This window comes from Anas platyrhynchos, chromosome 3 (genome assembly GCF_047663525.1).
Source record: "Anas platyrhynchos isolate ZD024472 breed Pekin duck chromosome 3, IASCAAS_PekinDuck_T2T, whole genome shotgun sequence".
Classification (NCBI taxonomy): Eukaryota; Metazoa; Chordata; class Aves; order Anseriformes; family Anatidae; genus Anas; species Anas platyrhynchos.
The window spans coordinates 99,924,839-99,951,508 of record NC_092589.1 but is presented as its reverse complement, the minus strand read 5'-3'; the positions used below and the strand labels follow the sequence as shown (position 1 = coordinate 99,951,508).

At 42.6% G+C, this 26,670-nt stretch overlaps 1 protein-coding gene across 2 annotated transcripts; it reads right to left on the bottom strand.

Annotated features, from left to right (window-relative positions):
* Positions 1 to 892: 892 nt before the first annotated feature.
* Positions 893 to 24,485, bottom strand: TDRP (testis development related protein). 2 transcript variants are annotated; one of them, XM_027455149.3, is made up of 4 exons: positions 23,707 to 24,482; positions 13,051 to 13,110; positions 6,432 to 6,535; positions 893 to 4,102 (listed from the first exon to the last, which is right to left on the bottom strand). In XM_027455149.3, exons 1-4 carry the CDS (start codon positions 23,824 to 23,826, stop codon positions 3,757 to 3,759), a joined length of 630 nt encoding a protein of 209 aa, XP_027310950.2. In that variant the 5' UTR covers positions 23,827 to 24,482; the 3' UTR covers positions 893 to 3,756. The 2 variants fall into 2 exon arrangements, with proteins under 2 accessions (XP_027310950.2, XP_027310951.2); XM_027455150.3 differs by lacking the exon at positions 13,051 to 13,110 and having other exon boundaries at positions 23,707 to 24,485.
* Between the last annotated feature and the right edge of the window lie 2,185 nt (positions 24,486 to 26,670).

The following is a 26,670-nucleotide window of genomic DNA, read 5'->3' as shown; positions in this document are numbered from 1 at the left end:
TGTACAAAAAACAGCTAAATAGCATGTGCATTCATATTCTTTACAGAGATGAGACATACAATAATTCTGTCATCTGACATTCATGTACATGAACAATTATTTCAGCAAGTTTTGGAAACTGAGATAGACGCACTCAGAATTTGGCAGGCTCCTTGTCCAACCAGGGTCTGCAGATGTCCATCCCCCCATACCCCCTCACCTGCCCAGGTGTACAGCTGGCCCATCTGGGTACAGTCAGAGATATCTCTAAACAGGGATTTTTCCCCCCAAGAATGCAACCTGTATGAATAAAATCTTCTCTTCCAGCTAATTCACCCACCCTGGTAAGAAGCGTTTGCCTCAATAATCCCTGCTAAGCCTGTTTAGAGAGCAACAAAGCCTGTAAATTTGAGAGGAAGAACAAGAAGCTGACAATACTCTTTCTACCTCTGACCTACGGGTACGAGCGGCTGCATCTAACTTTTGTTAGATGCAATGAGGATGTTCCAGGACGTGCAGGTCTCACCTCGTTATGCAAAAGGATTCCAGGTCCTCTGGTTTACATACTGCTAGTGAAATCTTTAGGAAAAAATCCTGCTCTGCCCAGGCTTTCGTAACAGCCAATAAACCAAAAAAAATAAAAATAAAACCTGTTTAAACCAATAAATACCAGTTAAGCAAAACATATTCAGTCTGTCAAAGCTAACAAATTCTTCCCAGTATGAAAGCAACGGGTGAAGCTTTAAATCGAGGGTGTTGCAGCTTCTGAAATGGCATCATTCACTGCATTCACATAAATACAGCTTCACTCCCTTTGCCATGTTCTGCAATCATGTAAGTAACATCCACACAAGTGGAAACAAATTCATATGATCAATAAAACAAAAAATTAAATAAATCAAAGAGTAAGGCATTTCAGTTCAAACTAAATCTTTATTCATATGGAAAATACTATTTTTCTTTTTGCAAATGATGCTAATAAATAAAAATACTCAGAAAACTTTGCTGAGAGTTAAGTGACTAGTTACAGCCACACAAAGCTTTTAATTCCCGTTAAAACCACGCCAACAATCATGCAGATTGGCTACGAGAAAGCAATATAAACTATATTTTATTTTGTGCAATCTTATTATACAATCTCAATGCTATCTTCTTCTAAACCATTTCACAGAGATTGAAATGCAATTCCAAAACAAATAGTAAGGGACATATTCTACACTTATTCCACATATGGAGCCGTGTATAGTTTAAGCCCATAAATGTGTAATGTAGTTAAGCATTTAAAGAAGGTAAAAGAAAAGGGGACCCCGTTCTGAAAATTCAGACAAGTTTATAAACATAAGAGAAGAAAAGCTCACGCCGGTGAGTTCTCAAGACAAATACATTATCAAAGCATAACAATAAATTATATTAAATTTAATAATGTTCATCCTTAGAACGATTATTTCTGAGGAAGTATCACTTAAAAAGCACACCAAAACTTCCATCGCTAAGAGTCATACCTTAAGTTTACATATCTCAATTTCCCACTTAGATGCAATTTTGTTTTATGCTAGACTTCAGCTTTGTGAGCATGTTCTTTGTCATAAATCTAAAAACAAATTGAAAAATTCTGCAGCTAAGCTGTGCATCAAACACATCATCAAGGTGAGAAACAGGCACTTGACAGTATAATGTGCAAGGCAAACCTTTACTGGTCACAGTAGAAACAGTTTCTTCAGGAGGGAAATTAAAAGTCCTCAGCCCACCTCTGAGAGCAAAATATCGAGGGCTGCCAGCAGATCTTTTTCTGTTCTTTTATGTCAGCACCAACATCCAAACTAAATACTAGCTCATGCCTTACAGGGTATTCCGTAAACTATAAAATGCAGCATACTTTACCCAAGAATCCTAATTCTTTCCTACAATTAACCTCAGCATATGTACTTGCCAAAGGCAAATATGGAGTTTACTCACAGACTAAATGATGCAGTATAAATGCTAACGCTTTCTCCTCTGTTAGTATTTTATTTAATATATAATGCCAATTTTATAAATACAAGTTTCAAGATCCTGTTTTGTAGCCCAAAACAGCAACATTTTTCTATACAAAATTAAGGACAATATCTTTTATCATCCTATTAAACAGAAAACAAACAAACAAACAAACAAAAAGCCATTTTGCTCGTTTCCCTCCAGGCACATCTCAACAGGAATTTCCAAAGAATAGCTATGCAGAAGCCATAAGCCAGAAAACTACACATGAATTGGAGGAGAGAGGAGAAAGAGCGCTAAGAAAGGAATAATGTGGCAGTAACAGAAACAAGGTACAAGCTTAGAAGAAAATTGCATGCATCCCTTTTCATCAGCTTCTTGCAAAAATACGTTTGCAGGATTTCCATTAAATATAAAGGTATGTGTTTCTTTCTAAAAACGTTGATTTTCTCTCCAATGGTAACTTGGTCTTCCTATTGTACTGGCCATGCTGCTAGGCAGTCAGCAAGTTTTCAGTTCAGTTACACCAGATTAACAATCCGGAGAGAAAAGGCCTACTGGTCATGTTTGTTGTGGGACTTTTGGTTTTATTTTCTTCCACGAATGGTAAAGCAGCGTTTCTGTCGGTCATATAAATAAAGTGGAAACCAATCTGACATTGGCTGTACTAATAATGAGCGAGAATATGCTAGAAAGAGGCACTTTTAGTTTTCTATATACACGTCAAATCCCAAGGTCAACACTTCGCCCCCTTTTACCAAAACTGAAAGCATCAGTAGCTAATAAGACAGAGCTTTATAACAAAAATGCTTCACGAGTTGTGTGCATGCACATACCTGTAATGGCTCAGTTATCCCAAAATGTCAGGGTACGGTTCAGTCACTGCTTATGGAGGGAGGAGTGGGGAAAGGGCAACAGACAGTAGGAAACGAAAAAACTGTGAAACAGAGGTCAGCTACTGTAAAAATGAACACGTTTGCCCTTCCTTAAGAAGCAACTCATCCCTAGATTCAGGACTACAGATACTGAATACCAAGATCTTATACTCTACCCCCTACTGCTTTCCAAATTTTCAATCATTTTTATTTTTGGCATGACATGCATCTTAAAAACTGGTAAGCTTTGTCAAACAACATTCACTATAAAAAAAAAAAAAAAAAAACAAAACTCTGGAAGACCCATCTGACCTGACTACTGGTGAAGTTCCTGTAATGGAAAGAATTACCTTAGAGTAGTATTTTCCCATTTCTTACACAGTACAGCACAGTGTGACAGTTGAGCATCTTGTGTGCACAAGCTGAAGCATATGCTGAGGCTGAAGATTTGGAAAACAGTCCACCAAGTATAAGCATTCTTCCTGCAAGCTACAGATCAATATTCTTATTTAAAAAGGGACAGCATCAAAACTAACATTTTGAGTGACCCTCAAATACCAGGAAAAACCAGGACCTCGAGCTAGTGGAAGTTCCTACATAAGGCAGTCAAATTTACAACCAGTGTATACATTCACTAAGGAATTACTTCTTGTTTTTTTGGTAAAACCAACAACCCAACGTACTGCAGTCTGAATGTGAAATATAGGCACAAAATAGATTCTCTACTTTTTTCAGTGTGGAAAACATAGCTATTTAACAATGTAATAAGAAAATTTACTATTAGGCGAGCAAAAATTTGTAACAATCTGAATAAAACAAAGTACTGTATAAAGGTGCAATATTGAGCAGATTTGATTTTGGTTTAAACATACAAGTAAATCATGGAACCTTTCTCTTCTTATCTATAAAGTAATTCACATTACCAGTATCATTCTAGTTCTTCCCAGTTGTCAGTAAGGTTACCTTTGCTCTGACGTCTAATACTAACCAGCTTTCCAGCTGATTTGATACTCCACCTGGAGCTGTTTCCTGAACTGGCCAGGTTTGTGTACTTTGTGGAGCCTTTGGTTTCATCTTCCCAGCCTGACCAGGCTGTATAGTCACTTAAAGTAGTTGCTGCGTCACTGGCAGAGTCAGCAGCAGTAAGCTGTGGTGGTTCCCATCCCTCAATCTCGTCTGGTTTCCTGGATTGGACGTTCTGCTTTATCACCAAACTGTCCCAAAAACCTGTCTTCTTTTCTGACTTCATCTCTTCCTTTAACTTTAGGTTTGTTCTAGAAAATAACAATGATGAGGTGATTAACTTCTTCATTTAACAATGTATGTAACAGTTATTTATAACATTCAATTAATGTTCTATAGTAATGAATGCTAAAAGATTGTTTAATCAAAAAGAAGCATCTTGAATTTTATCCAAAGCTAGCTCTGCATGTTCACGAAAGAAGTCAGCCACCACTCTGTGACAGTGCATCCATAACTGCTGTCTTCTGGAAAAACACCTTCCTATTCACGTAAGGCTAAGCCCAGCAGAGCCTGGCAGCGATAAATCTGAACTAGGCTGAGTACGACCACTTCCTATTATCATAAACCTCACCTACCCCACAATGAATTACCGTTGGAACTGCCTCTGGAAACATATGAAGTATTTTAGCATGCATTAGAACAATTTAGGAATTCAGCCAAAACAAAGCAAGCACCAAAACCAAAAGTACGATAGTAGAAGCACTATGTAAATATTCTGTCTACCACCAGCTTTGAATACTCACTCACTGTTTTCCTCAGTTTCATATACCTGTTACAACCTTTCCAGTTACACATTATATCATAAAATTTTTAATTTACAGTATTAGGACTTTAGGAGAAAAAAAATCCTGGTGTCTATAAAGATATGCACAGTACTTTGAAAACAGTTGTTTTGCATTTCCGAAAGAAATCCCCAAATCCCCCTCCCCCAAATAAGAAAAAACAACCCTTGTGTGGTTGTTTTCCAACATAACAATTTGTACTGTTTCCAAATCCATATTAGTTTCTCTCCCAGAGACATTTGAAAGGGTGCTCATTCATGATAATGTTTCTTATCTCATTAAGAACTTTCAACCTGAGTTATTTCATATTTGCAGTGAGGAGCATTTAAGATACAAAATGTCAAGTATTTATGCATAAGTTTATATACCAGGCTATGTATGTAACCAAAGAGCAGAACACAAAAGGCTGAATACCAGTGGTGAAACAAACAACCTTCAGGGTTCAACAAGCTAAACAACAAATTGAAAGAATTACCTACAATTAGCATACAAATTCTTTAGCCTCAGATAAAACAACCACTGAAATTTTACGAATATTTCTATTAAAGAGCTTGTTCCCATCAACATAACATAACATAAGGATTTCCATACTATCATATTTAAGTAGAAGCAATACCTTTAAAATACCTTTACAGTGAGTTTTTCAGTGAATTTAGCATTTTCAGAATTCTCATCTTGCTAAAGCCAGTCACAGACTCCAACCACTCTTGTATTTTGTGGCTAGAGCACTTGAAAAGTTGCATTTTTCTTTAAAAATAAACTAAACATCAGGGCATATGATTATAAACTAAAAATACAGCCAATTTTCATAGGAATACTAAAAATCCCTTTCCACGTTTATGGGAACTCGGTTTTCATACTGTATCTGCATTATTCCCTGGGTTATTTCACTCTTATCTTCAGCATAAATTGCAAAGGATCCTTAAAGGAATTTCACATCTTAACACCCATAAAATTGTACAGGGAACTTTTGGGTAATTTAATCAAACAGGCTCAAAAGGAAATTCATGTATTTGTATTCTAAATGTTTTTATATCTAGATGCATGCATCTACCCATACACATACGTACTGAAATATATGTATTTCAGTGTAAAATTTATTTCAGTGTAAAACAGAAACAAAACATACTATGGCAAAGCTTTTATTTGGCTGAACACCTGCACTGCTGGGTAGCATGTTTCTGCCTGTTTGTAACCACGGTAATTAGGTAGGTGGGTAAAGCCTACATGTGCTAGCTGTAACAGCAAAACAGTGGATCCTGGGAAGAGGTCTGCCTCTTCAGGAACATGCCCTAGCCACGGCAGCAGCAGCACTGCAAAGTGAACACTTCAGCTCCAACAGGGAAGGTTTGCAGAACCTGGTACAGGTACACCACTTAACCTTTTCAGGTGCAGACATGACTTCAAAAAGAGGGAGTAAAGCACGTAAAAAAGAGGAATTCCTAAGTTCAACTGTAATTAATCCTTAAGAGGAAAGGGGAACGTGGATGACCCTTTTACTCATAAACCTTTACTGTTCTACAATAAAAAAAAAAAAGATGGATTATGCAGCTAAATTCCCCCTTCTTTCTGACATACCTAAAAAGGTTAACAACAATATCCATCCTTTCCTAGTATAGCACGCACGTTAAACTTGCAATGAATAATTCTGAAATGCACATAAACCTTTCTCAGTGATTTAAGTTCCACGAGTCGAACACTACTGATTTTCAGCCTCTGCCTTCACTGCTCTGCAGAGCTATTTTCTGTTCCAGTCTGTGTATTTTTTAGAGCAGGCACAACAATCAATTTAACTCACCCTTTGGATTTTGGCGACTTGCATCCTGCTAGCAATTGCTGTTCATCATCCTTATTGAACATAGACGTCACTTCCTTCCAGCCCCGGAAACTTGCGCCTTGAACCTATGCAGAGAAGCAGACACATCCATAAATGTGTGTTACAGACTTCAGGCAGAGAGCAGGGCTGTTTGGGTGGCAGAGGAGCAGCACCAGTCCTCCTTCCCTTGTGCCGTGCAGCTGAGAGCATGGAAGCTCTCTCATTTTGCACAGGAGTGGGTTGAGTGTCTGCAGAGAGAGAGGTAGACACTTCCTACCTCTGTGTAAATCGGTAAATCCATACACAGCACTGTACTGTTCCTTCAGCATCTACCAATTTACAGCTTCAGGGATCCCATGATGGATCCACTAAAACTTTAAGACATACTTCCACCACTTATTTGTGATTTCCAAAGAAAACACTGGCAGAATAATCCATAAAACAGCATCAACGTCCAAGTAGAACATATTTCGGTAATATGTGATACAACTGAGTCTGGAGTCAAAACATATTTTTGGAGTCTCCTCCTTGGAGATCTTCAAAAGCCACCTGGACATGGGCCTGAGCACCCTGCTCTGGGTGGCCCTGCTTGAGCAGGGGTTGGGCCAGATGCCTCCAGAGGTTCTCCTAACCTCAGCCATACTGTGATTCTCCAAAAACTCACTCTGCAAAGCCTAGTGGATATAAAATGGACTAAGCTGAAAGAACCCCGAGATGTGCAACAGTAAAACCACAACTTCTGCCTACCACATTTAAGCCTCGTGTTCTAGCTCTGCCCTCACTGGTGCTGGCACTCTGAAGCATCTTTCCACTCAACTGAAAAGGAGTGACGAGCTCCCTCTCGGTAGTCTTCCCGGTGGTACCATACTACAGAATGCAACCCTAAGCAAAGGAAGAGGTGAAATACTTCTCTCCTACTTCAAGAAGCCTTCTTCTAGGTGCTGAAGAATTTAAGACTGTGATCTTTCTTTTTGACCATGGCTGTCATGCAACTGCCACCTAATAAAAAAAAAAAAATAAATCTGCAAAACAGCCTGCTGCAATCCTTACAGCTGGAATAGTTCCAACTGTAGCTGCTGGTAGGTACAACCCAGGAAAGAGATCTTGATGCCACCATTCGCTGAAACCATTAGTTTGACATGCAGCAGCTTCAAGAGCTTTGCAACATTATGAAAACATGAAAATAAACTACTGATATAGCCTTCAAGTATCAAGCCACTTGTCGTTCTTTTATGATGCAAATGTCTACACACAACTCAAAAGTAGTACTCCCAAAATTTTCAAAGAAGTCTCTATACGTAACTGACCAGCTCATATTCTCAAACTTTAAAAGTACTTTTTCCATGAGTCAGTGGACACGTGTCCACTGCTCTGAAGTTCACAGGATTACAGAGCCCTTAAGGCTGATCTCTGGAGATCATCCATCCAACAACACTGCTCAAAGTAGGGTCAGCTTGAGCTGGCTGCCCAGGATTTTGAACACTTCCACAGGTGGAGACATCACGACCTCTGGGCAGCCAGTTCCAGGGCTTGACCACACTCAAAGTGAGAACGTATTTTGTTTAATTGGAATTTCTTCCATTTTCATTTGTGCCCACTGCCTCTTGCACATTCACTGGGCACCACTGAGAAGAGTCAGGTGCCCAGTGAATGTGTAAGAGTGTTTCACACTCTTCCTATTGCAGAAGGCACCTTCAGAAACCTTTCTTGTTGCCCTTTCTTCCCCTCATCAGATGTAACTTCAAACAGGCTTTGGCATTCCTAACCCCATCCCTGCATGCTCAGACAATGTCTTTATGTTTCACCCCCAACACTTGAACCTTCTGCCATGTCCTGAACATTTCCTTTTTATGCTTTTTTTTTTTTTTTTTTTTTTACCAGGAGCATTTAGTTCATCCACACAGGCCTCCTGTCACCTTTGCTTCTTTCCCTGGTTGACAGGATAGACTATTTTGAGGCTTGGAGGAGGTGATCTTTGAAAATCTAACCTGACTGACAACATTAGGATAGCGCTGGGTGGACAGTCAAAACTCTAGGCTTAAGAAAAAAGAAGAAAAAAAAAAGTAAAAATGTATATAAACAAAACAAGTAGACAAGTGAAAGGTCCATAAGAGACTGCAAAGAAACCCGCACAACTAAGGACTACAATTCTAACATCAGATGTTGGAAAGTCTAAGCCTTTAGAGGACCACGTTGGATGCTGCAGTCTACTACTCTTCAAAAATGCCAAACTTCTCAAGATGCCATTTCAGTACTGTATGGAGTATGATTACAGACTGGTCTCATGCTCATTTGAGTAAGGGAGCATGGAGTACCCCAGTCGGAACAGCCACTAATAAACTTTCTCCCCTATCTTCTATTTTAGGTCGTGAAAATCTTTAGCACAAGGCCCTGTGCAATCACCCAGAAGGATCAGTAGAAGTGAAATACAGACGTAAATTAAACCATCAATTGGCAGACTGCTGAAAAAGCACCATCATCTTCTGTCCAAATAGGCATCTAAAGGTCTCAAGCCCAGAGCACAGATTCTTCCCCTTCAGTAGAGTAAGTCCCAGCTTACGAAGTACTTTCTTTACCATAAAAAAGCTGCCATTTAATTAGTGCGTCTCTCAAAACTGGAGTACGAGTGGTCGTTTCTAGAACATCGTGTAAAGGATGCAGTCTGTCTACCCCTGGTCCAACTGTCTGCTGTTTCTCCCCCTCACTCCCATTCCCTCCGCTTTGCCGGCGCTTCAGCATCACTGCCCATCTGTCAGATTCCTGGAGAGGAGGTTCACAAGATGGCAGAGCTGGTCTACCAGACAATGCTGCTGGAAAGGGCAGACCCAGTCCACTACCTGCTCACATTTGTACTGCCTGCCTTATGCCATGGTTTGGTACTGCAGGAACCAGTTCATCTCCCTAAGCTAGCAGACATCTAAACCACTCATTTTTTGCATCCTTGTGGGTTCATGGTATGAATCAGCTCATTAAAAGATGTCAATGAACAACTGATCATGGAGATTAGGGGCAACAGAAATTTCTTTTTGTAGCAGCAACTACTCTATCAATTCAAGCACCCTGTGAAAATTACAGTCATCTTTCTTCCACACAGCCTTCTACGTACAGCGTGGCTTCCCCAAATTCACCCCCATTAGTTCATTCTACAGACTCAACCCTTACAGTAAGGTTTTCCTGCCTTGCTGCCCCTATTCACACAAGTGAATCAAATATGTATAAACAAATGTCTATCTACAAACTTAATAGATCAAGTACATCGGAAAGGGACACGTCCCTTAAGTTGGAAGTCTCCTGTAAACTTGAGAGGCATTACTACAAATGAATGACTTTAAATATACCACTTTTAACCACACCAACAAATTCAGAAGATTGACACGACTCTCAGCCTCCCATACTAGGTGGACAGGCAATGAGTATTACACGAACAGTCAAAGAGTCTACTGGGAAGCAGAGAAGCACCACTAAGATGACTTTTCAGTTAATTTTACTGTCAAAAGCACATAATTCATAATTAAAGCTCCACTAGATGGCAAGAAGGTTCATGAAAAATTAAGCTAAAAGGTGACGAACAAGGAATATTAATAGCTGATTATATACTAAGTTGAAGAGTCCTAAAAGCAAACTGATAAAGTACGTTGCAAAAAATGTATCTTGACATACAGATGAACACATAATCAAGAAGAGAACTGTAAACTCAACTGAAAGCAGCTAAATGTGCACGAACACGTTGCTGAGGAGTGGGGGGAGAAGGGTAGAATTCAATCAAGTCGAAGAACGGCAGAAAGAATCTGGGACGTTATGTTAGAGGTATATGGTAAATGGTTAACATTTCATAGCAAGTGATTAGAGTGTGTTTGAATATGACTCTAAAACAGTAGTGCTTTATGAATGGGTACTAGTACTTGCAATTCTGGTTAGATTTCTCTGTTTCTTGACTGCTGACCAACAAGCCACAGAAGTCACTCTCCGTGGGCTACAAGCCACACGTCTAGAGACTTAGCAACCAAAAAGAGCAATTTTGAGCTCTGCATACCTGCAGTGAGAACCAGCATGTTCAGTGCCATTGTGTAGTTAAGCAGCTAATCCCTAAAAAGTCTCTGCTCAGCATGAACGAAATGAGATTTCCAGAAATTTATATTTTGGCCAAGTTTTTAGCAGACCTTCACAAATATTTTCACACAGGATTGACAACTGGTGCAAAATCCTTCAGCAAAGTAGAGGCACTCCATGAAACACTTGCAGATTATTATTTTTTTTTAATGTAAACAAGAAGAATGGATTTTTCTCCCAACCTTGACTGAGAAGAAACAACTGTTTGTTCTGCAGCTTCCCTCCCTCCTCCCCCTGGCAAAATGAGGCGAAAATTAAAAGCCAGAGCTGGAATTTTCCATATAAGTACTTTACAGTTCAATAAAGTCACAACTAAGTGTTTTATAATAAAAATGTCAATCAATAATAAAAAAAATGTCAATCAGCTTTAATTAAAGAAGCGTTGTTCCCACATTATAGGAAGCCTATTCATAACATGCAAGAACTCAAATAACAAAGAATTCAAAATGGAAAAAAACACCCCCCGCCCCTCAAAATTTGTCTCCCAGACATCAAAGCAATTAGAGAAGGAAAATTTCTCAACTCTGCTGGAGTACAGGCCAACAATTACTCTCTTCTGGGGTGCACAAGTTGAAAGGCTGGAATTCGGCCCCACTGGATTTCCCAGCATCTCCAATTCTGTTATTAGTGATTGAATTTGTTTCTCAAGAACAAAATTTGCCTCTTTTCAACAGCTGGCCTAATAACAACAGTAGGCAATGCCCCTGTACTTGTAACTCCAGACCTCAGCACTTTGGTCGGCCCCAAGATGAGCTTAGCCAAGGCCCAAGGGGCAGCAGCGACATGAACACGGGTTCCAGCTTCAGCATTTCCCAGCACACCACCAGAGGGTTCATGGCTCCTCAGATGAGAGGCTACGAGGCTTTCTAACCAGCTATGCCCACCCTTCAGCTGAGCCATGAAGAGGGAAGGAGAAACCCTTAGTGTTACAGTCGGTGTGAGCTCACTGCCAGGTGGGCAACTGTCTGCACAAGCAAAACCATGATCATGTTTTGCAACCCACATCTCCATCCACTAGGACCAGCTCCCACCTGCGTACCTTCAAACCTAGGTCAGAAGCTTTTCTCTGAGAATGGGAATTGGTCTAAAAGTCAGGCTTTAAGATCCCATAAAGGTTATCTCCCAAGAGGGCAGACATACCAAGCTCGCTTCTCTTTTCCTCAAGAGCTGCATTGTTCTTCACTGTGCTGTTTCAACATGGAGACTGCTTTATTCATGAAACACACATACTGAAAAGGCCACACATATAATTCATCAGCCTTTTATTAACATATTAAAGATTTCAGAAGTTGTGGGGCACCACTGTACTGTCAGCTTCTAAGAAGACAGAACAACCAAATGAAACACAGAAGTGCTTTCAGAAACAACAATAAAGAAACAGAAGATGTGAAGGATAAGGAGCTTTTTTTTGTGAATACATTTTCAAGACAAGGGGATTTTGCTTTACAACAGAAAAACACTGCAGCTCAGTAGTTTGCCTGAGGACTTTTTTTCTTTTTTTTTTTTTTTTTTAGAAATCAAAACAGACTCTTAGCAAGACTTCCTGAATAAATAAGAAATGGACAAAAAAGTTCCAAGAAAAATTAGATTAATGTTAAGATTCTTCTCCATAGCATACATCATCACCTATAATAAAATAAATAGTAGTTTATGTTTCCATCAAAAAGAACACATATTTTCTTCTAAAAAGCTGAAAAAGATATAGTACAATTACACTTCCATTTTCAGTGAAAAATCATGCTGCATCTGAAGTAGAACAAAAAAGAAGTAACAGAGGCAGATGTTCACTTTATACATATTAATGTGAAGTCTTCTGTTACTCTAATGAAACTATTTTTAAATGCTTTTCTCTATACCTATGGAATTTCAAAACAAGCTCTAGCATATCATAACAACTTCCAGTTCTTTCATCTTCTACCAATGTATTTTAAGAACATAAAAAAAAAGTCTTGGACACACATCAAGGTAAAAAAAAATAAAAAATTAACTCAAATGCCTACTTTTCTGAAAGAGATAGAAGATAAAGTCTTTAATCTCTTGTGGTCAGAGAGCCAGTTGATTTACAAGTGTAACTGAATACATACAAAAATTTCACTTACTACTATGTTTTCAACACCTGTTACAGCTAATATTTAGTACTTCCTTAGATTTCATTTTAGTTATTCCCGTGGATTCTTGTTTTTGCTTTGCTTTTTAATATATGTGAAAGAACAAAAATGGTTAAGGTACATTTCTTTTTCCCCGACAGCGAAAGGAAATAAAGCAGCTTTCTAATTAACTACTACACTGCTATTATTACTTGAATGAAAAATCCACAACAGGATGAGGAAGGATCAAACATAATTATAAAATCATCAATAAAGTACATAAATAGCCCCCTTAATTCAAGCTGTACATGATAAACAGGTGAGTTCCTAACACACACAGAGTGAACTATGTATGACATAAAGCATGTTACACTTCCAAAGAAGTATTACAGGTATTTATTTACCTTTGTTGCAAGTTGTGATACTGAAGACGGAACTTCATCATGAAGAAACTGGTCTTTATTCTCAAAAAAAAAGAAAAGGGGGGGGAAAGATAAAAGAAAAAAAAAAGAAAGGCCCATAGTTAGTTTCAGCAGGACAATTAGCAGTAACATATTTTATAGTATTCATGAATGCTTTTATTCTGTTCAACCCATCATAATAGAAAATTGACAAAATATGGTCACAATGCAGAACTAAGCAAAGACCACTACTAACATACAAAATGTTATCAGAACCCCAGCTAGAAAGATGAAAAATGATGTACCAGAAGTAAAAACATAGATTCAAACCCCTACCAATAAATAAATAAATTAATTAAATAAATAAATAAAATAAAGTGCCCAAAAGAGAGCTCAAATATACCCTCATGCATTTCCTTAACTAACAGGCAAACCTTTGCCCACATTCCTTTCTCCTCTATTTTTAACTCAAGATTTCTGAAGAAAACCAGAGTACTGAAGATGGCACTGAAGGCAATTCAATTAGGCAATGGTTCTGTCCATCTCTGAATTACACTGGTATCTCAGTGCACTCAAGCCATCATACTATCAACAGCGTCCTCAAGACACAACAAGATCAGTTCATGGGCTAAAGAAAGATAGGAGATGTGGGGCACAGTATACAGGAATTACACAATTTTCAACATTTTCAGTCTGTGTTTTAATGAGAAGTTTTTTTCTCTAGATATACAAATAGTCCCCAAATACAGAATAAGAACAACAATCTATAACTTAATTATTTAACTGCAATTCCAAAGAAAACTGACAAAAATTACAACAGAAAGGTTTGTGGAAAGCATCTTTGAAGTGACAGATCCCCCAAATCCCCTGCAGTTACTTCTGTCCATTTTTTTTCTTACATCAGCCAAATACCGCTTCAAAACCCAAATCTGAGCAACTCCCTTCTTTTCAACTACAGCAAATGCTAAGGAGTTGATACGCTCCGTGTTTTTAAGGTAACTCCATATAAACAAAAGCACAGACCTCTGCACGCACACATGCCAAGACACACAAAACGCCCAGCTCCGTGACCGCGGTCACTCTGCATCTTCAGCACCGCGCAGAGGTGAGGCAGCCCGCAGGAGAAGCAGCAGCTATTCCTTGTCATGCAGGGGCCCGGATCCATCAGCTTCCTCTCTGAGAGACCACTTTGAGATCCCACGTGATTATTTTTTTTTTTTTTTTTTATGATATTAGGCAATAGTTCATATTATCCAAGGGACAAGGATGGCATCGGGAGCATTTCTAGAAGCAGCACAAGGACTGTCACACTACAGCTCAGCGGTAACTCTGCGTTGGAAATCATGATCTGCAGACAGATAGCTTGACTTGTTGGGGCAGAACACAAAGTCAGGAACTCCTATAATCATCCAAAATGAGAATATTGCTTCCCGGAGACCTCACCAAGTTATTTAACTTCTGGATTTCAGCCAGCTGTCTTTGACACAGGAAGGTATTATTGTAGACGGGATACCAAACATGACAAAGTTCACATCTGTGCTGTACTCTAAAATTAAATTCAACTACTATTTTTTTTTTTAATTTAAAAAGCAAATCACTGGATCATTGGCAATGTTTTAACAGGAAATGCCACAAAAAAAATGCAAGAGTTTTCTCGTTTCTCCTTAACACTGTCACCTCTCATTCTTTTGGATGAGGTCACAAACATGTCCTTAACGTGACGGTATCTCTGCTCTGGCACAGGGTTAAGAGCCAGAGAATATTTCAACTCATTTGTCCGAATTTTTACCAAAAATAATAGAAAAGCCTCCGTGAAATGGTAAGAGGAAAAATGATTTCAGACATCCAGAGCTGGCAAAGCCGCCAGCTGCACCAAGCACAAACCCCATGTCCAGAACAGACACGTTCACACCTTCAGACCAGAGGAAGGACACCTCTCACTTCCACTCGTCCAGCTCTGCAAACACCTTAAGAATGATTTTAAAAACATGACAGAGCATGGAGAAAAGATGGAAGTGTGAAGGCACACAGCCTCCAGCAAGCCAAAGCATGAGGAAACAGAAGTGTGAAGCAGCTTCCACAGCGAGCACCTTGTGGGGCTAGGGAGCACCGTCAAACTGGAACATCGCCTTTGATAAAAGTTGTAATTCGCAATAAACAGTTGAAAATAAAAAAGCAGCAACCTTTTTGTCCAAGTGAGAGAGCTAGGGCTGTGTGTGTCTGTTAATACGTCCGTGTGTTACTGCTCATGGGCACGCAACGCGCCTCTCCTGCGGGGTGAGGCAGGAGCTGACAGCAGCAGCACGCACGGCAGGGCTGTGTGTTGGAGGACAACACCAAGTTAAAAGATGTGAAATAGGAAGACAAAAAGTCATGAAAACCTCAACTGTTGAGAATCAACTGCCTAAACTACATGTCTCAAGAGCAGAAGACCTATCAAGAGGCCAGGGACCCCTGCAGAAGGTCGGGATCTTTTCAGACCCCTTGCCTAGGGGAAGAGTTGGCCAACTGGTGTGCATCTGACATCCATCCATACGTCCCACGTAACTCAACAACTGAAACCAATCGAGTTTCAATCAGCCAGCACCAGTAGGTTTGAATTTAACCATCTCCGAGAGACGTGACTTCTACACATTTTCTGGAAGACCTCTGGCTAGGGAGAGCAGAGGGAAGCATGGCAGGAAGAAAGCGTGATGGGAGCACCGGCACGTTGGGAGACAGCCACAGCACACGCTGACTTGTGTGGCTCCATTTAATTTTCTTTCTTTCTTTTTTTTTCCCCCTCTACTAAGAGGACAGCCGAACGTACAGGTACTTGTAAAGAGTGAAGATGAACTTGCTTTATGGCACTGCATAACGAACACTGTCACTGCGAACATTTACAAGCTACCCCAGCGTGTTTTGGTCTAAGTGGTTTACAATTACGACAATTCATTTTTTACTTGAACTTAAAAGAAAGACGTGGACTACATTATAGTGCGTGGTAATGAAATAGGCAACCTAATGCTCAGGCGAGTGGGAAATGCTGATCAACTTGAATAGCCTTCCAGTTCTGGCACGGGAATGCTGGTATGCACAGCGTGTTTTCCTAAGGAAACAAGCGCCCTTTTGTTGGACATGCTGCAAACCATAAGGTACTCAAGGGATTAATTCAACTAGCACACAAACCTTTTTGTACAGAGATCAAAATTGTAATCTACTTCCCTCAGCTTCCTTTGTGGTAAAGTAATTAATTAGTCTCCTTAGATCATTGGCTTTAATAACTCGGTCCGAGAGGAGAAGTGCTGGCCATGGAATAGTTAAGGCAAATAACAGCATCACCTCACCCTGCGTGCCCTTCTCTTGCTCTAGCACATGAAATGGCACATTATCGATTTTCTCTACCCGGTTGTGGAGCCTCCCTACCATACCCATACTAGTCGTCAAAGCTGAAGGCACGTAAGGATAAACAAGCCATTATTTTAAAAGTAGGTCTTTTCGGTGCAAATTATTGCCCTCCTACTGACCTGCCTACCGCCACGTCTCATCAAGGACCGAGCGTAATTTAAAGGCTAGGTTATCGTGCCCGTAAGTGCAAATTATAGAGTATGAACCACAAATGTACAGCTTAAGTGGAGAAAAAAAAAAAAAACAACACAAGAACTACCTGAAGAGATACGTGCCAGTGCAGAATTTAACCCAACTCCCACTATTCCACAACCCCCAAGAGCAGTTCAGCAATAGGAGATGGCTAAGAAAAAAGAAAAAAAAAATCACTCAGAAGATCACACACCTGAAAGTTAACCTCTGAAGCTGGAAAGCTTCCCAAAGCACCGACTACAAACCGAGAGGAGAACAGCTTTGTGGACATGCCCGGCCAGAGGCGGCGGGCTCACGCTGAGAGAAGCGGATCACAGCAGCAGATCGCTATCTGGAACTGCAGCTAACAAAAGCACCGGTTTCCTTGGGCTGGGGCACCCCTTTGCTGCAACATCAAACGGCACAGAGACTACAGCAGGTTATTAATGCAAAAAGTCGCTCCGCTTATCTAATGTGGGATCTGAATCAAAACCAATGCAAATTGCACTCCGGCGTAGGTAAGGAGGAAGTTATCAGCAGATAACTGCGGTGTTGGGACGCATTTTCTCTGCTGTGCATAAACACACCTGGAAAATTCAGTGTGTGGATACACGCCTTCCGCCCAGTAATGAAACTGAAGCAACCGTGATCGTGTTTAGATGGTCGGAGAAGCAGCTACGGTATTTTCTACGTACTCTTAACACAGCTGAGGGATAAAACTGAACTGTTTTAAAACAGAAACTGATAAAACTGAACCCAAATGCTCACCCAACACCGAATGTGCCCTCTGAGGAAGCGAGGTTTGCAGCCTGGACAGCTGGAGGATGCACTCCTCGGTCACACACAGCTTTCTTTCACACGAGGCAGCGTGTTCCCATCTCCCATGCCGAACCGTGAACTTCCTCTGCTCCTCTCTAGCAGAGGAAGTCTACACTAAGATCAAGACCACTTCATTAGTGCTGTCCATATTTCATCTGCTGCTAGATCTCACTCTTCCATTTCTGTGTCCCCAAAGCAAGCGAATGAACCAAACCAACCATCTGGGCAGCTGGTGCAAATTGAAAATTAATATCACCAAAGAAAAATCTTAAACCAGGCATTTCTCAAGAATTCCTTGATATTTTAAACTGTCTTATTTCCTCTACACAGAACACTTCAGTGCTCCAAATTGCTCATCGAACTTAGAAAAGCTCCCCCATTACAACAACCACCAGCCTCAATGCCACTGTGGCTGATGGTGACAGTGACTCCCACCCCGCAAGCCTCCTCTGCCACTTGGTGGCAAAATGGAAAGTAATTTACCCACAGAGAAAACACCAAAAATAAGTCCATTAAAGAAGTGTACTTTCAGCTGTTAATTCACTGCTTCTTGTTCCACGCTGCTGGCTTTAGGAGGTCCAGGTGACTATTTTGGATCCAGCAGACATCCCATCCGACGTGTCCTAAAATGCTTTCATCCCCCTGGTCCTAGCCTGCTGTAATGAACGATTATCCTCCACATTGACTGGGAGATGGAAAACAGATTTCCTATCTTTTCACCTTTTAAATTACTATTAAAACCACAAGAATCCAAACAAAGATGATGTTTTCTCCTTCAGCATCCACAGCTGTCACAAGCTTGTTTAGCATTTTCACAAACCATTCCATTCAACCATTTATTTCTCAGTTATTGCTTTGCATTCCTTCACATTTTAAAGCAGAGCATCTAGATTATTTCCATATTTTTATCCTGTCAATTGATACAAATGGCAAGAGTTACTGGAGAAGATTGATTTCTGAATGTAAGTATTTACATAAGAATACTTTTGTAGTCGGGCATTTTATCGACATTACAGAAAGAAACATCAGAGCAGCAGATGCCCGTGCTCGGTGTTTCTACATCAGTGCAGGAGGTTATTCCATGAACCATTCACATTATCGTGTATCTCCACAGTAAGTCATTATGATACATCTCACTCAGACTTTGCTTCTCGTAACAGCTTTGGAAGGATATCATTAAACACCTTAAAAATAATTCAAGAAACTGAGCTCATTAAGATTTTACTTTTGCCCCACTTTAAATATTACAAATGTGCTTCAAGAACTGGAGACAACTGTATTAAGACCGAAATACCGTCAATGTCAAAGCCAAAATGAGGAAGGTCAGATAATCAATTTGACTCGAATTGCTGCAACGATTTGAATATTCCAATGAAGTTTTCCATTTTAATGATGTTTCTGTCTGAAAATTTCTCTGACAGTCATTTTTTAACAACTTGTCCATGCCATGACTTCACATTTGCTGTTTTCTGATCCCAAAAATGGGCCAACCGGTGGTAGCTCAAAAGACATTATCTGACATACAATTTTTTTTATTCAGTCACGCATGGCATTTGCAATTAAATTACACATCCCTCCCAGAAAAAGCTCTTGCATGAGTAATGGCAATATTTCCATAGTATAGTTTCTGCAAAACAGGTTGAAGGCTTTATTTTTGGTTACACCGCAAAGGCACTGCTTCCCTCCGAGATGCTGCCTTCCTCTCCGCTTGGAGACATGGAAAATCTCCATCACCTCTACTGGCAGTGCCACAGCCCTTGTGCAGCCTGACAAAACGCTTCTGGTTAGGCAAGGAAAGAAATTGTAGCCTTATTTTACTAGTGAAGATGTAAGTGCATCGATTCTTTCTCAGGAAGAAGGGTATTTTAGTTTGTATGTTAATGGCACACCGTCCCCGCGACTCCAGGAAAGCATGGCTTTAGCAAGGAAGGGGATGCGCTAAGAAAAACGAAAGCAATGCCAGAAACCTGAATGCGAATGTTCTGAGAGGAAGGGAGGCCAACTGAAGAAAGTGAAGCAGGAGGATGAGGATGACGGCAGCTTGATGCCATGAGCAGCAGCAGGAGTATCAGCCATGGGACTTACTAGGGGTTGGGGGAAACGCAGCAGAGGTATTAGGGCTGAAGGAGAAGTAACCACCATCAGGATGGGGAGTGGGGGTCTGCACAAGAATTTCAGCTGTCTACACAGAAAGAAAAATAATAATAATTAAAAAAATAAATATATATAAAAAAAAAAGCTGACCTGGACTTTATAGAGGAAGCAGCGGTAAAGTATTGGGTACTTGAGTATTTGAGCAATGGATGTAAAGCACAGACAACCTTCAGCTTACAGGCTTCGCTGAGAGAAAAGGAGGGACGCTGATGTTGCCTGCAGCAGGAGGCCACCAGAAAATGGGCACCTTGGAGGACTTCTGGTGGCATGAATTGACACAGGGCAGGAGGTGAGAAGCAGCAGCCTGGAGCAGGGTCAGTGGTGTGAAGCTGGCAGGATAAATCTGAAAGTGAGGTAGCTCAGAACTGGAAGAAAAATAAAAAACAAGAGCCCAAAGCCCCACAAGGCACTGTCAGATCCACAGGGCTCTGTGAAGGCCGTGAGAAAGACAAAGGATCCAGCCAAGAAGCTGCTGAAGGATGAACGCGACCAGGAGGAGGAAAAGCAAGAAAGGCAGGCCAAGGGGGAGTCTTCGCTGCCGGGCCCACGATCTAATGTTCAAGAATGATGACAGGATACAGGTGATGGATGTCAGCCAGGAAAATGTCACCGAAATGTCACAAGAATGACTCTGATGAAAAGAAAAAGCAGGCTAGCATCGAAGAGAAAGTATAAAGGAATTAAAAGAGTACTGCAGGCAAAGCCTGAGACGCATTTAAAAGGTTAGGAAGTGAAGGGAAGACATTGGCTGGATTAACACTTACTACTTTTTTAATTAAAAAACAACACTGCCACCACCACCACCAAAACCTCTCATTCAGTGCTCTAGCAGACCCCACGAAATGCTGCACAGCTCCCACCCATTCCTTCGGGGCCCGTCTGAGTTCGCCTCAGCCGGAGATGAAAGCTGGTACTGAAATGGTACGGAGCCTCAAACGCCTTAATTAAAGCAGATAACGAAAGATCTGCATACCCAGCTTTGAGACAGCCCCCGAGCAAGTCTAAACAAAACTCAGCATCAAACATGCCTTCGCACATACTCCCTTTGAATACGACCAAAAACACGATTGGAGGAGAGCGGGTCAAGGCTAAGGATCCGAAACATTTCACAGGAAAAGCAACGCTGCCAAGGATGATACTCAGTTTACCCCGATACCCACCTGCCACCCTCACACACAGATATTTGCTACAGCTGAGCGCCACTTTACGTAAGAGTTGTGTGGAGTATCGACACATCATTGACATCTCCGAGGGCTGATTAGATTACAGCAGGCTTTAATCAAGGAGAACCCAGCAGGACTGCCAAAACATCGCCTTGCAGAAGTCACAACCAAACATTTTTCCCATTCCAAAAACACAGCTACAGTTCGAAACATAATGAGTGTATTACAAACTGGACGCAAGTTTGGCATGCAGCACCATGAGTTCCAGGCGTATTTTGGGAGAGAAACACAAGAGCCACATTAATTTCATTTTATACACGTGTACTACTTACATGTATTAAGTTGCCTTCTTGCATTAATTGTAACTCTAGCCAATAAAGAACCTTCACCGCATAAACGTAAAATATTTATGCTCGGGAGCATAAATTAAATCTAACTTCTATGATTCAGTCTAAAAGTGTTTGATCTTAAAAAAATAATATACAATTCACACACTCACGTGCACAAGTACAGTTTCAGAACTCACTCGTCTTTCTTATCTCAGGAAGCAGCTTACTATTTTAAAGAAGTGTTAACAATTCAATGCACTTCAATGTATGCAGAGACTCCTGCTGAAAAGCAGCTAAAGGCTGACGGTTCCCTCCCACTGCAATCTTCATCTTCTGAACTTTGTTTTTGTTCTCCCCTGGAACAAAATCAAACCGCTCAGTACTCCAAAAACCCAGAACCATCAAAACCTCTGGTTTTAGATAATACCAAGCTCTTCTATTTCAGAAAGTGAGCCTATGAACTTCTACAAGTTCAAATGTCTGCTTGAGTAAGGCCAGATCAGCTTTCCATATCTAAATATAATTACTACAATTTCTGTGCAGCAACGTTTGTTGTTTTTCAGTTTCTGTAGCCTAATTCTCTGTTGCTGTCTGCCACTGCAATGTCCTAATTATGAGGCTGTACAAGAGAGAACTCCTTCACTCTTCCTCAGCTTTGAGCAAGCAGCATACAGCAGCATAAATCAGTCACAACGTGATGATGACAATTAGTCTTCTGTTTTACCAAATGACAGATCAGAACAGAACCTAGAGGAAATGAAATCAAACAGTAAACTTCTGCCCAAAATCAAATGCTGGGCCTTCTTAATTCACTAAAAAGCACTCCAGCAAATTATTTAGAGCTTGCCCTAGAGACAGAAAACCGGGGAAGCCCTGGTTGCTTTCCTCCTGGATGAGGAAATCCTTCATTCATAGCTCGGGCAGGCTGTGCCACTACAACTTCAGCAGGGCAGAGGGGGCTGAGAGTTTCTCCATGGCATCATGACTGTCCCCCAGGGCACAGCCCTAAGCAACGTGGCTGAATCCCCCTGCACTCTGCTGTGTCCCGCTCCCTTGTGATCCTAGGACCAGCAGCAAAAACAGATCCTACGACCAGGAGCAAAAACAGGTCAAAAACTGCAAAGGCCCGTGAACCTTACCAGCTCCAACAAGCTTAGCAAGTACTTTACCTTACCCTTGAGACCCAAGCGATGTTTTAGAAATACTGTACCTACATCCGACCTAGATGCTGCCTTTGGTAGATCAACAAGAATTAAAATGTTAACCAGGTGATCCTGCTTTTCCATACAGTCCATCCCGCCTTAAAGTTTAAATAAACTCTACAATAACTACTTTTTTTTTCTCAATTTAAAACTGAAGCAGACTTGACTCAGACAAAACAACTAATAGCTTATGGTCTTCATGACAGCTTCTGGGCTAATCTAGGCTCCAGCCTTGCTAACTTTCCTGAATCATTTGTCTTCAAGAATATTTCATTTAGTGCCTGGGAATGATTTATTTTCCCCTGCCATCTCCTACACCAAAAAAAGCATCTTTTATTTCAGAGCCATTGGGAGCAGACACTGTTGGGAGGAGGAATGGAATTTTATGAAAATTGATGAAAACTCAAACCTTTTGGACCAGAAATCATTGCCATTATAATCTGAGACCTCCCACTAACGAAAGAGAAGCCTGTGCTTGTAAAGACAACGGGACAAAATCAAACAAAGCCCAAACAAGGCTCTGCTGCTAAAGTTGAGGATAAAACGATGGCAGAATTGTCAGGATGACAGGCTGAAGAATCACCTGCTGATCTGGGGGGGGGTTTGGTCAGCAGCCTCTGAGGGGTTTGGGGTATTTGTGGGTGCCGAAGAGAAGCAGTGAGCAGTCCATGGGATTCACTGGAAGCGTTTGGTTGGCTTTGGAGGGGGAGGCAATGAGACAGGAGGTCAGCAAGCCCAGGAGGGCTGTGGACAGCAAACCAGCAGCTTAGTGAAAGCAGGGGAAGTTTGCAAGCACCTGAGGGTAGGAACTGTGGATGGAGAAAGGGGAGGTGTGCGATGAGAGGCTGCAGGAGATACATGGGGCCACCTCCAGCCCCTCCACCCCTTGAAGGGGTCTCCGAAACGCAACTCCTCCTGTTACAGGAGATCCCATTCATCTACCTGCGTCTTCCCAGCTGCTGTCAGGCAGGCAGCAAGGGACGGGGCTCCTGTGGCCACAAGCAGGAGAGAGGCCGAGGCCAGGCAGCACCGGGGCTCACCCAGGCGATTGGGGCTTCTGAGGGAAGAACCGCTGGAAATTGGGGAGGCTGCTCCTCGTCGGGGGCCCCGTGCCGGCAGCCAGCACCCCAAAACCCAGGCAGAGGGCGGCTGTGCAGGTGCCCTCCGGCTCTCCCAGCTGAAGCGCTGGGTGCTGGCTGGATGCTCCCACACGAGACCAGCGGCTCCCACCCGGAGCTACAGCCCCAAAAATCGCCCCCCCCCCAAACTTCTCCGCACGCACCTGCAAAGCCGGGAGCCGGCCGGGGCGGTGCCAGCCCAGGGCCCGGCGGGGGAAAACTGATTACTCATGTGGCCGGAGGGCCGGGCAGCGCCGGGCTCCGAGCCCCCAAACCCGTCCCCATCCCGGTCCCCGTCCCCATCCCCGTCCCCTACCTGCGGGGCCGCGAAGGCGGCGGCGGGCGGGGGCGGCGGCGGGGGGCCGCGGGGCCGCGCCTCATCCTCCTCGGGGGAGTCGTCCAGGAGAACTTTGCTGCTCTTGTTCAGCTTCCACATGGCGGGCGAGGGAGGGAAGGAGGGAGGGAAGGAGGGGAGGCGGCCGGCCGAGGAGGGGAAAGGGGCAGCCGGGAGGTGGCTCCGGGCCGGGCCGCGCTGTCAGCCCCGGGGCCGGAGGAGGAGCGCTGCCTGCCGGGGCCCGGAGCCCGCAGCCCGGAGCCCGCCCCCCAGCCCCGGCCTGGCCCCGGCCCCTCCTCGGCGGCCGGAGGGAGGGGAGGGGACGGCAGCGCCCCGCCGCCCCCCGCCGTGCCCCGCCGCCCCTCCTCACCTGCCGCCTCGCCCCGCCGCCGCTGCCATGTTGGCGGAGGGAGGGAGGATGGCGGGCGGCGAAGGGGGGAGCCCAGCGGGGCTCTGCCGTCGCCGCGGCAACCGGGCCCGGGGAGCGCGGCCGAGGGGGCACGGAGGGGGACCCGGGGGCGTACAGGGGATGGGGACACGCTGAGGTGGCCGGGGCCGGGCCCGGGTGCTCCCCCCTTCGTCCCACGGCAGTCACCCTACACCTATGTGCTCCATCTCACTGCCTCACAGTACTGACCCTACATCTGCCTGCGCTACAGCACTGACCCTATATCCCTACCTGCCCCATCTCACTGCCTCACAGCACTGATCCTACACCTACCTGCGCTACAGCACTGACCCTATATCCCTACCTGCCCCATCTCACTGCCCCACAGCACTGATCCTACACCTACCTGCTCTACAGCACTGACCCTATATCCCTACCTGCCCCATCTCACTGCTCCACAGCAGTCACCCTACACCTATGTACTCCATCTCACTGCCTCACAGCACTGATCGCACACCTACCTGCCCCACAGCACTGACCCTATATCCCTACCTGCTCCATCTCACTGCTCCACAGCACTGACCCAACGCCTACCCGCCCCACCTCAGTGACCCTATACCCCTACCTGTCCCACCTCACTGCCTCACGACACTGACCCTATACCCTACCTGCCCCACCTCGCTGCCCCACAACTGCTGCTCCCCTCAGAGCAGAAGACACTGGTGCACCCGGCCCCAGGCCCAGTAGCTCCCAGTTTGGTGGCCGAGTGGCCCGACGTGGATGTAGCGCCCTTGGCACCAGCTGCTACTTCTGACGGTTCTCGTTTTGTTGTTAAACAGACAAGCTAGCATTACTCTGTAAAAATCCCCACCCAGGCACTCATTTTTCCATTATTCCGAACTCCGAGTTAGGGTCAGGTGCCCAAAGAACCATGAAAGTGCTCTAAAAAGCCATTGCCGTTTTTTCTGCCTGCTTGACATTACTCCCAAGTTTTCCAGCGAAAGGCCATAACCCTCATGCACTCCTCATGCATCACGGAAAGACGTGCAAGTCCTTCCTTGACTGCCTGAGCTTTCTGGGGGCAAAACGGCAGCAATTAGGCAACAACAGTGCTTCACCTTGTACATTTTTGGCTGCAATGTGCTCCTACCTGCTTAGCTGGAAAAGTGCTGACCTCAGGTGGAATGCCAGCTCCACATACTCAGCATGCATAAGGGACATTGCTTCAGCTTCATCCCAATGCTATACGATCACCCACAGAGTCAAAGTTTGCAAATCAATAAAAAAACACTCTCATAGAACATCCTTATCCTGTATCAGGCATCATCCTCGATCAGTGCAAAAATGAGATTGTAGTACTGATTAAAAAATTCTGTAATGACTAAGGAGTGCCCTGTAGGTAACTGTATTACCTAACCACACAAAAGGCATGCGCTTCCCTTGAACCCAAAGTCACAGAATTTACTCCAGCACAGTTCTAGCCCTCCTGCCTGAAAATGAACTTAGCAAAATAATATTTTCATGCAGAAAGCAAACATACCAATGTTGGAAGTACTGGAAAAGCCTTTCATTTTATGATACATTTCTAAAAATCTTTATCTCATTTTCAGTCCCTTCTCCTGCAAGACTAAAAGCTATTAAGAATGAAGCCCAGATTTCCATTTTCCATCCTGCATTAATATTAACCAAATCACAAGAGGATAGGAGACGAAACACATTCTTAGTTATTAAAGACAGATCAGGCTTAGCATGAGCTTCCTCTAGAAGGCCAGGTCAATTTGTAACTAGTTATTTATCTTCTCACTCCTTGTTTTATACATTTATTAACAAAAACATCAAGTAAGCAGGGCTCAGTATTTCTAATTTACATTGACTCATATTTGGGTAACTTTAAGTAGTAAAGTATTTCCTTTTATTTCAATTCTGTATTTATACTCTTAAAAAAATCATATATGTTATCAGTCACCACGTGACCATAATATTTTAATCCATTGCCTTCCTTATGCTATATTTCTTACCCTTATTTGAATCATCAGCTCTACCATTAAGCTTCAATCCTGCAAATATTTATGACTGTGCTCAGATTTGGTCTCATGAAGAAATCCACTCAGCTTTCCCAATACAACTATGCACACAAAGAAAATTAACTGCATGCCTTTCGGGGGGTCTTTTTTTTAGTTTTCTTAAGGTTTTGTGTTTGCTTGTTTGTGTAATTCTTATGTTTTCTCTTAAGCTTTTGGACATTGGTATGAAATCCTGGCTTTAACCAAGTCACTGAAAATAGGTCCAATTGACTTCAGAGAGTGAGCATCAGTCCAGATTTTCTGTTTCTGTGAGACCCCAAGGCATGGTTGAGCACTGAAATGTTTTTTATAACAGAATATTTTTTTGCTGCTGATTTGTTCTACAGACTTCGTGCTTACAAATTTGTTATTTCCTTTTAAAACTAATTACGCACATCTAACCAAATTTTCCAGAGTATGAAGATGACATCCACGGAACTGCCCAGGATGAAAAAGAAAACAAAACACTTAAATATGAAGTTTCTTCCTCTAAGC